General features: G+C 35.2%; 1 protein-coding gene across 2 annotated transcripts in view; it reads left to right on the top strand.

Annotated features, from left to right (window-relative positions):
- Window positions 1-18,374, top strand: part of ap1b1 (adaptor related protein complex 1 subunit beta 1) — a 148,431-nt gene that overhangs the window by 75,086 nt on the left and 54,971 nt on the right. The window contains exons 8-16 of one of the 2 annotated variants that reach the window (XM_051931948.1): window positions 716-811; window positions 1,196-1,311; window positions 1,403-1,568; window positions 2,220-2,318; window positions 4,552-4,811; window positions 11,879-12,089; window positions 15,095-15,115; window positions 15,464-15,526; window positions 16,990-17,124. In XM_051931948.1, the coding sequence (XP_051787908.1) occupies window positions 716-811; window positions 1,196-1,311; window positions 1,403-1,568; window positions 2,220-2,318; window positions 4,552-4,811; window positions 11,879-12,089; window positions 15,095-15,115; window positions 15,464-15,526; window positions 16,990-17,124 (1,167 nt within the window). The remainder of the gene's footprint in view (window positions 1-715; window positions 812-1,195; window positions 1,312-1,402; window positions 1,569-2,219; window positions 2,319-4,551; window positions 4,812-11,878; window positions 12,090-15,094; window positions 15,116-15,463; window positions 15,527-16,989; window positions 17,125-18,374) is intronic. The other variant, XM_051931943.1, reaches the window with a different exon arrangement.

The raw sequence follows: 18,374 nt of genomic DNA, 5'->3' as shown, positions 1-18,374 counted from the left end.
TACATTTCTGCCCAAGAACACTGCCATAAATAAAGAATGATATCAAAATGTTCTCCAAGAGCAACTTCTCCCAGCAATCCAGGTGCAATTTGGTGATGATCTGTGTATTTTCCAGCATGATGCAGCACCATGTCACAAAGCAAAAGTGATAACAATGTGGCTCGGAGATCATAACATTGAAAGTCTGGACCTGAGGCCAAGAAACTTCCCAGATCTTAATCCCATTGAGAACCTGTGGCCAGTTCTCAAAAAGCGGGTGGACAAGCAGAAGCCCATAAATTGTGATCCGCTCCAATCACTAAAAAGGCAAGAGTGGATCACCAATACTCAGGATTTGGTCCAAAAGCTGATGTCCATCATGCCAGAACGAACTGCAGAAGTTATAAAGAAGAAGGGTCAAGACTGTAAATATTAACTCTTTATGCATACATTTGATGTAACTGCCAATAAAAGCCTTTGAAACTTATGAAATGTTTATAATTGTTCTTTAGTATACCATAAGAATATGTTAAAAAAAAAAAAAAAAAAAAAAAAGCACAACATTTGTGTCACTGACAAAACTTTTGGCCACCACTGTAGATGACATATTAGACAACCTTTCTATAGACAGATGTTTTTTGTCCTTAACAACTATGATGCGTCTTGACTGCACACATTCTTTTAACATTCTATTTATTGTAATATAGATTTAATATTTCTGTGTTTTGTTTCACAGGTTTTGGCCGAGTTGAAAGAGTATGCTACTGAGGTGGATGTGGACTTTGTAAGGAAGGCAGTGCGGGCAATTGGTAGATGTGCCATCAAAGTTGAGGTGCAGCTAATGAAATTTAACCTATATTTGCAACTGTTCTAACAGTCCAAGATTACTATTTAAAAAAAAAAAAAATTGTCATTTTTATGTGATAAAGAAAAATAAGAAATTTTTAAGATGTTTTTGTGTTTTGGAAACTTATAATTAGGTTTTTAAATAAATAGAGCATGAGTATATCCATTATTTGCATGAAAAATAATGGTTAGGAAAAAAAAGAATATTATTGGAGAGATAGGTAGCAGATAATGCGCTTACATTTTCATATTTTTATTCTTACGGCCATTGATTTGATTTCTTACTAGAATAGTAAATATTTCTATAGTTCTTGCTGTTATGTTCTAAATAAGAAATGTTTTATAGAAAGTAATTTTTTTTTTTTTTCAGCAATCGGCAGAACGTTGTGTGAGCACGTTGCTTGACCTTATCCAAACCAAGGTTAACTATGTGGTGCAGGAGGCCATTGTTGTCATAAAAGATATTTTCAGGAAATACCCAAATAAGTAAGTCTTCTATTTCATACAACACATATAATTTGTGAAACTGCACCAATTTTTGTTATTAATTGCTCAAAAATGTTTTAACAATTTCCAGATATGAAAGTGTTATTGCCACCTTGTGTGAGAACTTGGATTCTTTAGATGAGCCTGAGGCGCGAGCTGCAATGATTTGGATTGTTGGAGAGTATGCTGAGCGTATTGATAATGCAGATGAACTGCTGGAGAGTTTCTTAGAAGGATTTCATGATGAAAGTACCCAGGTATCAGTTCAGAAAGATCTGTGGTGAAATGGTGTCCTCTCCAAGACATAGTTGGTAGCAAAAATGGAAAGCAAATCACTGAATTCACAGCCTCTAGTTTTACTGCTCAACTAAAGGCTAGCCAGCTGCAGATCTGGGTTAGCTTAATGGCAAAGCTTTAGTAGGCGGTGAGTCTCTCAGCTTTGCTGTTTGCACTGCCAGTTACAGCAAATAAAAAAAATTAAAAAAATACACATGTACCGCATACTGTATAGGCTTTCAGTATCAAAAGAAAACTTGCACCTGACAGGAGTAATAGTGCTGTTTGATTTTGATAATACTCAAGGCCACTGATATAAATGCATTATGCAAGATATGAACTAAAAGAAACATAACCTGCAGAATTTTGTACCCATTCATATTATAGTTTTGATGTGATGTGTCCACATGTGTTCAGTAGAAGCAGGCAATGCAGAATAACCCATTATCTTAAAGAAGTTGATAGATAGTGCTGTATCAGTGGCAATTTTATTATCACATTTATTTTTGTAACATATGCATTGCATGCAAGCATCTCAGTTGAAATAAGCAAAAGGTAGATTTTCTTTAGAAATGACAAGTGTCTTGGTACTATTACCTTTCTGCGATAATAACTTTTGCTATTCAAAATAGGTCCAGCTTCAGCTATTGACAGCTATTGTAAAGCTTTTCCTCAAGAAGCCAACAGAAACACAGGAACTGGTTCAGCAAGTTCTCAGCCTGGCTACTCAAGTAAGGTTGAGATAATTTCTTTTTTTTTTATTTTGCTTCATTGAAATTATTTTTTCAGGTTTGTTTAAAAAACAACATTAACATTCCTGTTGTTACTAAATTTAAAATTTTGCCAAACATTCTATTTAAAAAGTGTATCATACCTCAGTAGTATTTAGAATAATACTGTGATTAAGTAGATCTGTTCTCTAAATAGCAAATGGTGTTGCTAAATATGTTGCAGATGCAGTTTCTTCAAACATTTCTTATTCTATTTAATCTAAAACTTTATAGGAAGATCATACATAATAGCTTTAAGACTTAAAATCTCTGCAGTCAGGAATAGTGCTAGAGTGGCATCAGTGCTGTTCTATAAGATACCGTTCTCTAAAATAATCTGTGAATGTCCAATACATAATCTACTATTCTAGGAAATACGTCAATTTATTTTTACTCATGTTAATAAGCTGTTTCTTAATTTGCCAAACTCATTCTTATGATCAAAACTCAAAAGAAATTAAGCCTGCTGGTACATTTAAAAGAATATATTTTATAAGCAAGTGTGACATACAGTCAAAATAGACAATTCATTGAGACTTAAAGTAATATAGACATAGGTAAGCAATGTGGTACCATCTCCTTACAGTGAAATTTTCTCTACCAGGATGTCTAAGTTGCAGGTTATACATGTATACATTTCCAGCAAAAGCTTTGTACTTCTGTTGCCCCCTGTTAACAAGTTGATAACTGTCAAATGTTTTTCTTAAATCTAAATGCATATTTTCTGCAGCCTTTCCTCCATCAGCAAATGTAAGAATATTACTTGAATCACAAATCATAGCTTTTCCTGTGATGTGCCTGAGGAAAAAAAGCAGGCACAAAGTTCTAATAAAGGAGTTGTTTATTTAAGAATATGATTGAAGTTGGGAGATTGCAATTCTTCCTACAACTTTGAAAAAAAAATGCTGAATTTCAGTAAAATTAGAAATTTAAATTTAACTGCAAGTATGTTCTTCAACAAAATAAATAGAATTGAATTGTTGCCACATGTATTAGGTTTCATTTTTAGAAACTAATCTAAAATGTTGTTGAACTTACCACTCCAGTTAATTTAAAGAGTAGCATGTTGTGATCCCTTAGTACGTTTGGAAATGGATGACTCAGTCCGCAAAAGTATCATCTACTTTATTAATAAAGAAGTTAATTAAGTAATCACCATTATTATTATTATTATTTTTCTTCTGAAGTACTAAAAAGTATACTGTACTGAACTTTAAAAAGTGCATATTATTAACAATAGTGTTTTCTTATAAAGACTTCAATGCAGAAAAGTGCAACTGTGCACACTTTTCTTTTTCTTTCTTTCTTTCAAGTTACTTTTAGTAATATTTTTGGTTCCTCCTCCTGTTACTTTGAATTCTGATCAACACATTAACATGCCAAGGAACAATTCTTAATGTGCTTCTGTCATATTATGCACAACTGCAAGTGTTTGTGTAAACACAACGTGTAAACGTGTAGAACAAAATGTGCAGTGTCTGCTTTAAGAATTTTTTCTTTTTCTCTGTGAACATGCTGTCATGTCTTGTGAGCACTGATACTTTTGAAGCTCTATGCGCACAAACCACAAGGGAATCTGATGGGCTCTAAACTTTTCATTACATTTTTTATTACAATTATCAAGTAAATAAAGTGCAGTGGTTTATTAGCAGTAAAGAATTGAAAAGAGATTTGTTTCAACACCATGGGTTATAATTTGCTTACTTACAAATGTGAAAATATGTTGCAATCTTTGCAGTTTGGGAAAACCACTGTTAATAAATCATAAATTAAATGATAAATGGAAAACTTATCCTTAGCCTGTCAGTTTTAGCATCTTTGTGAACAGTCAGGTTATCTGACTTGATTAAATGATAAATGATCTAAAATGAGCATTCAGAAAACAGTGTTAATTTTCATTTAATTTTGCAGTTATTTGCTTTTTTTTAATACTTGAAGCAGTTTTCCAACAGACTTGTGCAGTATAATGTAAAATGCTATGCTGAATGTCCTACATGTACCGTATTATGTGCAATAAAATCAATGTGACAAGTATTTAGTTTTTCTTAAGGCAAAGTGCTTGTTTATACAAATATTCTAAATTTCATATTTAATATTAAATATTATATAATAAGGGTGAGAAAATCTGTTTCTCTTAATGTAACACAATATTATTTCTGGCTTCTGTTACAATTGAATCTTTTAATGTTTGCAGGATTCAGACAACCCTGACTTGAGAGACCGTGGATACATTTACTGGCGTCTACTTTCCACAGACCCAGTGGCAGCTAAGGAGGTGGTTTTGGCAGAGAAGCCACTGATTTCAGAAGAAACAGATCTTATTGAGCCGACTCTATTGGATGAGCTTATATGTCACATTGGTACATTGGCTTCAGTCTACCATAAACCCCCAAGTGCCTTTGTTGAAGGTAGTCGTGGAGTTCAGCATAAAAGGTTGCCTCCAAGAACAGGATCGTAAGTAGAGATTTTATTTATTTAATTTTTATTGATAAATGTATAATATATATGTCAGATTTTCCAGTACTGTTACATTTTCACTGAATTGTTTCAAATTATTATGCTTTGATTATTTTCAAAATGTATCTTTTAGGAAGTGTTTTGATGAGGGTTTCTGAAATAAATGGAAACTGCAGTTTAATTATCAATATTTTGAGATGTACATAAGAGCACATTATTTTCTGATATCCTTTTACACATTTTCCAAACCTTTTTCATGTAGTACTAGGTTGCAAATGTTTGGAGTCTGTCCTGCAAGCAGTGAATGGGAAGCTGGAAACACTTCTTGCCAGACATTTTAATTTATCATACTGTATGTACAGTTAGGTCCATAAATATTTGGACAGAGACAACTTTTTTCTAATTTTGGTTCTGTACATTACCACAATGAATTTTAAATGAAACAACTCAGATGCAGTTGAAGTGCAGACTTTCAGCTTTAATTCAGTGGGGTGAACAAAACGATTGCATAAAAATATGAGGCAACTAGAGCATTTTTTGAATACAATCCCTTCATTTCAGGGGTTCAAAAGTAATTGGACAATTGACTCAAAGGCTATTTCATGGGCAGTTGTGGGCAAGTCCGTTGTTATGTCATTATCAATTAAGCAAATAAAAGGTCTGGAGTTGATTTGAGGTGTGGTGCTTGCATGTGGAAGATTTTGCTGTGGACAGACAACATGCGGTCAAAGGAGCTCTCCATGCAGGTGAAAACAGAAAAAACCCATCTGAGAAATTGCTACAATATTACGAGTGGCAAAATCTACAGTTTGGTACATCCTGAGAAAGAAAGCAAGCACTGGTGAACTCAGCAACGCAAAATGACCTGGACGTCCACGGAAGACAACAGTGGTGGATGATCGCAGAATCATTTCCATGGTGAAGAGAAACCCCTTCACAACAGCCAACCAAGTGAACAACACTCTCCAGGGGGTAGGCATATCGATATCCAAGTCTACCATAAAGAGAAGACTGCATGAAAGTAAATACAGAGGGTACACTGCAAGGTGCAAGCCACTCATAAGCCTCAAGAATAGAAAGGCTAGATTGGACTTTGCTAAAGAACATCTAAAAAAGCCAGCACAGTTCTGGAAAAACATTCCTTGGACAGATGAAACCAAGATCAACCTCTACCAGAATGATAACAAGAAAAAAGTATGGAGAAAGCGTGGAACAACTCATTTTCCAAAGCATACCACATCATCTGTAAAACACGGTAGAGGCAGTGTGATGGCTTGGGCGTGCATGGCTGCCAGTGGCACTGGGACACTAGTGTTTATTGATGATGTGACACAGGACAGAAGCGGCCAAATGAATTCTGAGGTGTTCAGAGACATACTGTCTGCTCAAATCCAGCTAAATGCAGTCAAATTGATTGGGTGGCATTTCATGATATAGATGGGCAATGACCCAAAACATGCAGCCAAAGCAACCCAGGAGTTTATTAAAGCAAAGAAGTGGAAATTTCTTGAATGGCCAAGTCAGTCACCTGATCTTAACCCAACTGAGCATGCATTTCACTTGTTGAAGACTAAACTTCAGACAGAAAGGCCCACAAACAAACAGCAACTGAAAGCCGCTGCAGTAAAGGCCTGGCAGAGCATTCAAAAGGAGGAAACCCAGCATCTGGTGATGTCCATGAGTTCAAGACTTCAGGCTGTCATTGTCAGCAAAGGGTTTTCAACCAAGTATTAGAAATGAACATTTTATTTCCAGTTATTTAATTTGTCCAATTACTTTTGAGCCCCTGAAATGAAGGGATTGTGTTAAAAAAAAAAATGCTTTAGTTGCCTCACATTTTTATGCAATCTTTTTGTTCACCCCACTGAATTAAAGCTGAAAGTCTGCAGTTCAACTGCATCGGAATTGTTTCATTTAAAATTCATTGTGGTAATGTACAGAACCAAAATTAGAAAAAAGTTGTCTCTGTGCAAATATTTATGGACCTAACTGTAAATGTGTCTGAATATATGCTTTATGCACAAGGACTGCTAGAAAATTTTAAGCATAAGTGTTAAAAATGTAATGGTATCCTGGCATGGGCTGGTATCCCACAAAGGTCTGGTTTGTACATTATGTACAATTTCATAGGGTACGCTCCAGTGTTATGTAACTTAATAATGAACAAATCTGCTTCAGAAAATAGATGAATAGATCTTGCAAAAGTCAGGTCAGGCCAGGTTAGAGAGCATGCAATAGTACAGCATGTTGCTGCACCCACCACACAACGAAACAGCTTAGGGTTCTGGTTGGCAATCCCCCAAGCAGACATGCAGGCTAGTCCCACCCTATGGAAATAAACATCTATCTACTGCAGCCAGGTGTTACCTGTACATTCCCTTGGCCATGTCCAATTGCTCGGGTCCTCAGCAATGAGGATCCTGCGACCCAGATCACTCTCTGTGAATTGCGCCACATGGTCGTCGTGCCGTAACTGACGCTTCCTTACAATGCAGGTAATGTGCCTAATTCAGGACTTCATGGGCAACCGCCCGTTCAACACAAAATCAAACCAATGGTACCCAAGGATTCTCCAAAGAGATAACAGTACCAAAGGAGTCCAGTCGTCATCTCGGATCACTGGATAGCGTCCATGTCTCACAACCATATTGCAAAACAGGCCAGGACTCTAAAGACTTTGGACCTTTGTCCTTCTTCAGAGATATACAATGCAAGGACCCCACATGCTCTCCAGATCCATCTACTGACTTCATAGTGAGAATCACTAGAGACATAAATGTCGCTGCTGAGGTTATGACCCACTGGGCTGGCTACTTTGAGCAGCTGTTTAAAGCTGATCCTCCGGCTAGGACATTGGACATCTCTGGGTCCACAGTTCTTGAGGCTGATTCTCCAATTAGCTGTGAACCACGAAGTCTCACTGAGATTGCACAGGTGGTGAACCAACTGAGGGTAGATAAGGCTGTAGGGGTCTGTGGTATCTGGGGTGAACTTCTCCAGGCTGGTTGTAAGGCTGTCCTCCTGGAATTGCAAGCAATCTTTGCTTCCATTTGGGAGATGAGCGTCATCCCAACTAATTTGGAAGATTGGACTTGTCATCCCTATCTGGAAAGGGCAGGGTGATCGCCTGGATTGTGGCAACGAAAGAGGGATAACACTGCACTCTCTTGTCTGGTAAGGTCTTTGCTAGGGTCATCCTCAATAGGATCCATGATCACTTGCTGACCTACCAGCTACCGGAGCAGTCTGGTTTTACACCTAAGAAGTCTACCGTCAAATGCATACTGGTACTGAGTGTTCTCTTCAAGCACAAACATAAATATCGGCAGAGATTCTTTGTAGCCTTTGTCGACTCAGTTCATTGAGCTGTCCTTTGGGACATCCTGAGACTTTGTGGGATCCCCCCACCCCCGAACTTGCTGGATGTCATGGCCAACCTGTACACTGGTAAGTGCTCTGCAGAGTGGAGGCAGAACCTCTGCGTTTTTCCCAGTTGATTCTGGGGTTTATGAGGGGTGTGTTCTTGCTCCTACTCTGTTCAGTGCTTGCATGAACTCGGCCTTGGGCAGGGTTGTGGGGTCCAGTAGATGTTTAGCTTCTGTTGGTGAAGAGACTTTCACTGATCTTGACTTTGCTGAAAATGCTGTGATTTTCTTAGAGTCAATGGAGGCTCTGCTCAGGGCTTTTGAGAGACTGAGCAAGGAATCTGAGTGTCTGGACTTGTGAGTGTTCTGGATAAAAACCAAGATCCAGGCCTTTAATGACCTCTTAGGCACAACCATCAGCAGTGTGTCTGTCTGCAGAGGAAATGTCAACATCGTCAAGAAGTTTATTTACTTCAACAGCGACATTCATGTCTCTGGTAACTCTTCCTTGAAATAGTGCTGTCTTATATTTATGTATAATTTAGATCATTCTCTGCTGCATTTTAAATGTTTGATGCAGCATTTGGAAGTAGAATCATCAGTAAATTGTGGATCTTTCAGATTTATTTTCAAAGCACTTTGGAAGCCAGTAATAACAGTATATTGTTGCACTGTCAAATCCTAACTCAAGAATTCCTATCTAAGGAGGAAGAGGAGGAGAAGGTTGTGAGCATGCACTGATACAGCGTGTTGCTGCTGTACCCACCACACGACGAACCACCTCATTTATAGGGGAGCAGTTTGAGTAGATATACAAGGTTGTTATGTTTATTTGTAGGTCAGACTGTTAGACTTGTATTGCTGTTACGTTGCTAAATTTGGGAGATAAACTTTTTGAATAAACATATTCACATAAGTGGGTTGATATATCCTAATAGGCAGTTTCCATACATCAAAGGGTTAAATAATGACTGGTTTACAGGAAAATTCTAAGGCACATTAAACAGACAACAGACAGACAGCCTTATAAAGCAGTAACCACTAAACAGTTTTTCTTTTAATAATACTTACAAACTAGGGATACTGTATTGATTAGCATATAATATGTTTTGAAGTAAAACATGTTTGAATTGACATTTCTTATATAATGTTTTAATTAGTTAGTGCCTATAGTGACTATTTATAAAGCACTATGTGGCTGGACGTTTAATATTTTTATCAATCTGATTATTTTGTTTCTTGACTATGAAGTAGAATTTCATTTTCCCTTCTCCCACCAAATATGTGAACAGTTGTTATCCACTAGAGTAAATGTATATCGCTCCCCATTTTTGAGTCCTCATGCAGGCTTAGATAGAATATAGGCAAAACTGAAATTCTGTGGACAGTGAAGGAGCCACTCAGCAATACTGTTTGGGAAAAGTATGTGTATTAAAAAACACTTAGCAATTGGGTAGTATAAACAGGTTTTCTTTTCATTTGTGCATTTCATATTTCTCTAAAAGAGTGAGTCTTTGTTACATGATTGCTGTAGAAATTACTGTTTAGCAGCAGTAAAAACAAGCATTTGAGAAGATGGCCTTCTTTTTAACCTGCCAACCAAACGGGTAGATTATGGTGATTGTGTTTTTCTACTGCCATACTGAGTGAGCTTATTTTTACAGTTCTTGCAAAAATGTATTCCTTACCAGATACAATTAATGATTAATTGGTGATTAAATGACTCTACACTTCTGAGTTATTTAATATTTAACATTCCACTTATTGACAACCACCGTCTCCATATCTCAAATCATGGTTAATGTTATAATTACATTTTACTTATATAGCTCCTTTCGCATGCTGATTATGCATGCAACATGCATGCAGTGTTACTGTTTGATCAGTGATTTGTGTAGTATGTAACTAAACAAATAATAAAGCACATAATTTGCTGATTACAATTTTCGTCATTAAATATTATAAATGACATTGATTAATGCTGTATGCTGTATGTATAAATATCAGTGGCTTAGCAGCATATTGCCTCACGGATACAGTAGCCTGGGTTTAAATCCCAGAAAGTTCCCATGTTTACATGGGTTTTCTCACAGTATTCTAGTTTTCCTGAAACATCCCCAAAGAGGCACAGGTTAAGTTAATTAGAAATTTCCATGAGAAGGTCCTGTGATGGACTTTTGCGTTACCCAGAGCTGTTTTCTGCCTTTTGCCCAGACCACGAATACAGTGAAGTATGATTTTGAATTCGATGAGAGATAGGTATAATATATTAGTGATTGGAACTGCAGCCTCACAGCTCCAGGAAACTAGAATACAACCCTATTCTTGTCACTTTTTGTGCGTAGTTTGCATACATTAGCCTCTACATTACATGTCTTCATTTTGTTTTTGTTTTCCCTCCCACTGATGTGCTTTAGATTAATTGACTAAATAGGGTTAGTATTTATGAGATAGGATTTGTGTGTGCATGTGCCCTCAGGTGAACTGGTGTCCTATTTTGTGTTGGTTTATGCCTTGCTTCCAGTGTAAATAATAGTGTTTCTGTTTTGCAGGCATTGATTTATACCAGTAAAATATCTTAATAAAATGTTAAATAATTAAATTTATCATTTTGGGAATGTCTTTATATTAATGATGAAACATTATACATATGTGTGTACTTTGCAATGCAAATTTTTAAAATATTATGGGTAAATTACAAACTATGATTTCTCTAATGTATACCAATATTATTTGCAGCTAAGAGAATACAGACTTAAGTAACACACTTCTTCTATATATTATTTGGAATAGTATAAATTTCAGTAGTGTGACATGGCCTCTCTTAACTAGAGAAGGCTGCCATGTAACCATTTACATACAGTGTGCTTAAAACAGAAGCATTAAAACATTAGGACAATCTGGATGAGAACAGGCCCTTTAGCCCAACATTGCTTGCCATTCCTATCCAGTTACGTTTTCCAAAATATCATCAAGTCTTCATTTAAAGGTCCCTAAACTCCTACTTGACAACTTTATTCCATGTGTCTGTGGTGTTCTGTATGAAGAAAAACTTCCTAAAGTCTGTGAAAGATTTACCCATAGCAAGTTTTCAGACTGTGTCCCCGTGTTCTTGATGAAATCATTTTAAGATAACAGTTTCGATCCACTTTACTGATTTTTTAAATACAGTAATTTTAAACACTTCAGTTATGTCACCTCTTAATCACCTTTTGTTAAACAGAAAACACTTGGCTCCTTTAACTCATTTCTCGTAACTCTTCCACTGCAGTCCAGGAATCAGCCTAGTTGCTCTTCTCTGGACTTTTTCTAGCACTTATATATTAATAATACATTTTATTTATATAGCATTTTTGTACCCTGGACATCAAAACCGTACACTCCAGATAAGGTCTAACCAATGTATTATATAGCTTGAGAATAACGTCCTTTGACTGGTACTCTACACATCGTGGTATATTGTCTAATATTGTAAACTTCCTGATTCCTGATATTGGGATACACCTGTCCTGCATTATATGTAAAAGCCATTACTTGTGAAAGTCTACGCCATCTCTTCAGAACGGTGTTTTGCAAGGTGAGTATGGTATGAAAAACAGATTTGTGGAAAATGAGAACTGGCATTCAGATTTTACTGTAGAATTTTCTGAAAATGCTGGGTTTATTTATTTATGTGTATGTATGTATTTTATGATGCAGAAATGAGAGCGTAGAGAGCCCTGAATCCACCCAACCTGTTGTTGGTCAGTCTGCTGATCAACCACCTGCTGTTATTCCCTCCCAAGGAGATCTTCTAGGAGACCTCCTCAATCTTGATCTGGGCCCACCTGCTTCGACTGTTTCATCTGGACCCACGTCTACAATGCAGATGGGAGCTATGGACCTGCTTGGAGGTGGCCTTGACAGCTTGGTAATATCAAACACACTTAATTGTTATATTTTTGCTTTAGATCCAAATGTGAATGCACATTTATTTTAATTTACTTTATTATTTCTACTAGAAACTCTTTTCAGTAATGGACATATTTATATTTGATATTCTGAGCTAGACGGAATAGAAGCACTGTTAATTTACTAGATTTTAACTTCATCAAATATACATCATGGGTGGATCTAGATCAGAAGGTCACCATTAGATCCAATTCAAAAATTTTGCATATTCTCTTCATGGTACATTGCCTTTTATAATTTTAAGTAACTTTTTATCCAATTTGACAACACAAACTTTAACGTAAGTTTACATTAAAATAGATGCACATGACAGAAAAATTATATTGAAACTTTGACAACTATAATTAAATAATAACATATGAAATGTATTTTCTAGCCTACATTCCAGTTTTTGGAGATGTTAACATTTTACTTTTAATTAAGATGTAATTACATTTTGATTAAATCAATTTTACATACTGGTTAATTACATGAAGATGCACAGAGAAGGTCTTGCACAATGAAAGGAGGAACTACCAAATAATTTATCTTCTTTTCTGATTTGGTTTGCCAGAAAAAAACACACAATTTCTTATTCCTTTTCATTTTATACATCTTCTTAGCCTATGCTTTACATTTAATAGTATCAATCTTACTGGCATTTACTATGCAATCTTAATCTGGTTTCTTGCAACAGTTCAAAGAGAGTTGCTAAAACAAAATTGTCATATAGTGAGCTTGCATGATTATGAAATTAGTTGAACCTGCACAGCTTGAAGAACTTTAAGCATATTAATATATACTGCACAAGGAATGGTCTATCTAATGTGGATTGAATAAGTGAATAGAACAATAAAGACTGAATTAATAAGTATTAATACTTATTTTGGAGAAACAAAATTATACCAACAATATATGCTCAGAGTTTTCCAGTGTAATGCTTGTTTATTTGTGTGAACTTCTTATCATACTCACAAATGTTTAAACATGAGCTGTGACTCCTTTTTATCTTCACAAGCATTATATATTCTTCCACTTGCGTTACATTTAAGAGTACCTCAAACATATTTATTGTGCAGTATTTTTAAAAATGTAATACATAATTATAAAAAGAAATGTTAAGGTTGTTTCCACTAGAAGTCAAAATAATAAAATTGATATGTGTGTTTTTCTTTAATTTCAATTTGCAATTGAAGAGGTGAAGTTGGCTTTTTGCTTTGCTTTAAACTGAGCAAAGGCACTTTGAGTTTATGTTCAGAATTGTATAACTGAAAACAGGCTGTTTTATCTGTTAAGCTTTTTTTTCTGACAGTCTTCACCATATGTATGTTTTTCTTTCATTGTCATCTGTTCCTCTTCCCATTTTCTTTTATTTACTGTATAGATATGCTGGTATATAAATAGTATCATTAGAACCAAACATTTTTGGTAACATATTGTTCAGGAGAGAAAGCTTGAGTTAGGTATGAAACATACCTTTCAAGAAATTTTAGAGAATAGCTTGTATGAAGTTTGCATTCATAAAATATGAACAAGTGCATTGGTTGATAATTTTCTGTTGCGAAGATCTAGTTTTCAGGCACTAACAAGATATAACCAGTGTTCATCAGTTTGATTGGAATGGACTACAATATCATAACAGGTGCTTGCTAGGATAGTGAAATGCTGAAAATATTGTTATTGGCTATTTAATGAGTGCTAAAACTGCACTTGGACAATACCATTAAGAACTTTACTTGCTGGAATATGTACATGTTAAAGTGATTTTCACTCAGTGCACAAAGGAATGGTTTGCTTTTATTAAATATGCTGCATTTTTAAAAATGGTTAAGTTTCAGGCTTGGGTTAGCTCATCCATTTTACTCCGAAGGTACCTACTGGCATAGTCTGATAGTACAAATAAAGCACATGTAACGTGAGCTGGTACCAAACAGAATGGCTGAATCATTCCAGTATTTGGTTGACTATAGTAGTCAAGTAAAGGCAGCATTACACTACACTACTTTCCAGTGATTTGTAGTAACAGCGTTCATTTACATAAACTTATTTTGTCATAGCAAGTCATGGAGCATGCCCATGAACATTAATTGTGTATTGTGGCATCCCCAGCAACTCAGTGAAAGTGATGTGACTCTCCAGGACAAACTCAACAGGTGTCTTAGATATGGGCTCTTGTGTGTACAGGAATTGACAACCAATGACCACTCATTGGAAGTAAAATGTATATAATTAAGCTGTAACAAAAGAAGAAACTGGTATTTTGGGTTGTGTAAACAGAAGAAAGGCTCATCTGTCAGATCCTCAGATTAGTTCAACCAAGACAGATTGGAAAACAGAAAATGATGGATTGAGAGTAGGGCTAAATTCATCATACTTGGAAAACATTTGTACAATCATTGGTCTGTCAGGCAACAAGTTTACTGGCTGTCAAATGCGGTGAGCATGAGATACTTTGGAATTTGGAGCCTAAGTTTGCTGTCTATCTCAAACTCGTGTAGGGTACCACCAGCCTTGGTTAAGTAACTAAAACTAAGTAACTAGTAGTATTATCATGGCATTGTTTTTTTACATCTGGATTCATATCAGAGTGACTCGTGAGGTAAAGGAAATTGTACTTCTGCTCAAGACATTTTGTTTAAATGTTTTATAAGTATAACTAAAATTGTAATACATTTAAATTATATCTGTAAAGTGATAATTACCTGAAATGTAACAAAACAGCCAAGAGCTCAATCTTAAACTCATATTATGTTACAAAAAGTAAAATGTACCTGTTGCAAATTTTAAACAGTGAATAAGGTACTAAATTTTTTCTTGTGGAAAGTGCAACTACTCTATTATGGGGGGAAAAAAATGTTTTACAAGAGTTTGCCCTGAGATTTTGAAAATACATGTCCTTCACAGCACTTGCCATGTTACTAACTTTTGTTTTTTTTTTCCATGCTTCTTCCTTTTGCTGTTTTTCAATCTGCCTTTATCCTGCAGATGGGGGATGACACAGAAGGGGTAACTAATTAAGCAGGGATAGAAAGTTTTTCTTTTCCTCATTCCATATAATGCATAGTTCATTCCTATCAGACACCAGTCATTATTCTCATAAGCACTGTTATATGTAAGTAGATTACACTTGTACTGTATTTACAAAAACATTGAAATAGCTAACTTGGTTAAGCACTATGCATGCACTAAATACACCAACAGCTCGAGAGAGAGATTACAATCCTTCCTAAATAATTTAATAAAGTGTGTGCATGATAGCTCCATCAATTCATGGGACGTGAGGCTTTATGTTATTATTTTATAAAGTATCAAAACTGATGTAATTTTTAGAATTCACAGAATTTCTATTTTAAGAGTATTTATACATGTAATTTTTTTTCTTTCCAGCTTGCTGGTGATCTGGGAGGAAGTCCTGCAGTAAGTTTTTAAAGTTGTACTTAATCCTGTGTATTTCTCTATTCAGAAAGATTTGCCACTTTGCCTTCAAACCAGATTCACAATTTATAGTATAGCCATTAGATGGTATCATTAGCAACCCTAATGTCAAGTGAAAGCAAGTTCCACTTGTTCTTCTGAATTAAATATAATATGAAATAAATGAAACTTTATGGTAAATAACAATCACAAAAATACCTTTGCATGCATTCAAACTACATAACCTTTTTCACTTCCCTAAAACCCATACATATAAAAAGAGAGCATTGGGCATAGAATAAAAATGGAATATACATGTACCTGTAATCCACTAAATGTTCTTGGCTTGTTTAACTTTCTTTATTCAAGAGATGATATAATAGTTGCTCTGAGGGTCACTTGTAGTGTAGAGACCCAGATAATTCAAGTGCCACTGGTACTGCTTTTACTGCACAAAGACTATATTTTTCCTTTCAGTTTTAATAGCCTCTTCTTTTCTTAATGGCATGATTGTTTACCTAGACCACTTTTAGCATGTATTGCAATTTGTATGTCACCTTGACCCACAATTTATTCTGTATTGCTAAATTAAATTACATAGCAAAATTTTCCATATGAATTAAGATTATGTATTCTTATGTAGATTTCAACAAGCTTATAATAAGTTGTTTTTGTTTTTGTATTGTACCTCTTTCCATGCACATGTTAGACTGAGTTTTTGTAGTGTTCAGCACAAATAATGAATGCCCATTGACTGTAAAAGATACTTTAATGTTTTAAGAAAAAACAGACTTGGTAGTTACAAATTCTGCATGACTTACAGTAGGTGTTTGTCTGTTAAAATGCAGGGTTTTTACCATATAATGTTTAATAAAATCACATAAAGGCAGAAAAAGGTATTCTAGACATTTGGAAGCCATGAAGGAGGATTAATGTGGGCAGTTAGCAATGTGACAGTGACAGAACTCTAGTTCTGGCATTTATATTCTACCCAGTCCAAACCACCACCATATCAAGAATAAGAATAGAATGTTTAATAGTTGTTTTTTTATATTCCATGAGAAGGTACAGAGCAGAGACCTAACTTTAAACCTGTATATGATTGGTGTAAAGACAACATAGTGCTAGCAATGTCAATTTTTAATAATTGGTAGTCTAGCCTGGCATAGCAATTTAATTGATTAACAAGATGCCTGGGTCTCCCTCATATTATTGTAAGAACTGGATAGCTTAGACCTACAGTATCATGCATAAAAGAAAAAATACTCATGCCCAGATATTTAATTAAGATTGCTAACAAAGAATGTACTCTTACATAAAAGATGCAGTTTATTTATTTATTTAATTATTTATTTTGCTTAAGTTGCATGTAATCTTTATCACCAACAAAAGACACTGTGTTTTTCCCAGCGGAATTTAAACATCCATTTTTAACTTTTTCCATTTAAAAAATGTTCTTCTTCTAGATTGGAACTAGCTTTGGGTCACCTGCTGTTATGCCTGCTTCTCTAAATGCACCAGTTGGTGGAGGTTTAGGTGACCTCTTTGACTTGGGTAGCAATGTGGGTATACCGTGTGGAAGCTATGTTGAACCTAAAACGGTGAGTAAATATCCTGCTGCTTCAAATATTTTTCCCTTTTAAACTTGATGTGATGTTTAATTTATCAAAGCCAGATACATGAAATTGAGCAAGATTCTGTGAAGCTAGACACAAGAAAATGCAGCTACACAGGAATGACCAATCAAATGGTAGCAGTGCTTACTTTTTAGTCTACGATTTTCTCTTTTGAAATACCAGCCATTTATTTCCTACCTTACAATTAGTAGCAGTCAGGTTTGTTGTGGGATCTGTGAAGAATAGAAGACTAAAACTGGTTTGAAGCAGTTTTGAGCATCTGAAGCTGTAAGTGATTTAGCCAGGGATTATAAATGCAGGAATTTCTTGAGTTTGGAGTTGTATTCCAGAAGTAATCCCTTTAGGTACTTTGGAAAAGTAAGAATTAGCAGCAGCATATAATTTAGGAGCTGGAGATAGGGACACCAGCTCTCTTGATATAAAAAAATAATCTCTTTGCAAAAAAAAGAATTTTGAGGGAGATGATACTGACATTAAGTAAGTTTTGCATGTTTTATTTCCTTAGAAGTTTGCTGCTATTTTTGTATGTTCTTGGGCAGTACCAAGTGTGTTCAGTGTGTTTACAAAGCAAAGTGATCTTTACCTATTCTTTTGAGTTTTGTCATGCACAAGATATTGTATGAAATAAACCATTTATGCTGTTCTAGATAATTCAACATGCAGTCCAATTCCTTTTGTATAAAAATGCTACTTAATAGAAACATGAATAAAAACGTTTAAACATTTAGCAGATTTAAGGAAGAAAACTGTTTTAAGAAATTTTTAAAAATGGCACCTAACTTTGAACAAGATTTCATTATAGCTGTCATTTCAATTTACATGGTGATCCTATAAATGCAATTTGCATAATTTGCAATCAAATCAAGTACTGTGATAAACTGATATATATGGATATAGGTACAATATGTTCTGGACCCCTTCCTCACCCATCCTCCTCATTTTGCATGCTTTTGATGATGTGCATGGTGTGAACATACTAATACAATGTGTTTCTGCATGGGTACCTTTTATAACACAGACATGGAAGCGACAGTGAGATTATAGTCAAGAAGTGAGCAAACAGACTAGAGAGATAGTTTACTTTAGTAAGTCTGAGATGTTAGAGTTTGTAGTAGTATGGCCAGACTAAGACAAGAAGTGTCAATTTTTATGGAGTCAGGGCACAACATGAATACAATAATAAGGACTATTTATCAAACACAACAGATGTCTTA

The sequence above is a fragment of the Erpetoichthys calabaricus genome, chromosome 1 (assembly GCF_900747795.2).
Source record: "Erpetoichthys calabaricus chromosome 1, fErpCal1.3, whole genome shotgun sequence".
In the NCBI taxonomy this organism is placed as follows: domain Eukaryota; kingdom Metazoa; phylum Chordata; class Cladistia; order Polypteriformes; family Polypteridae; genus Erpetoichthys; species Erpetoichthys calabaricus.
Note: the sequence above shows the minus strand (reverse complement) of the source record. Positions and strands in the feature narration are given on the sequence as shown.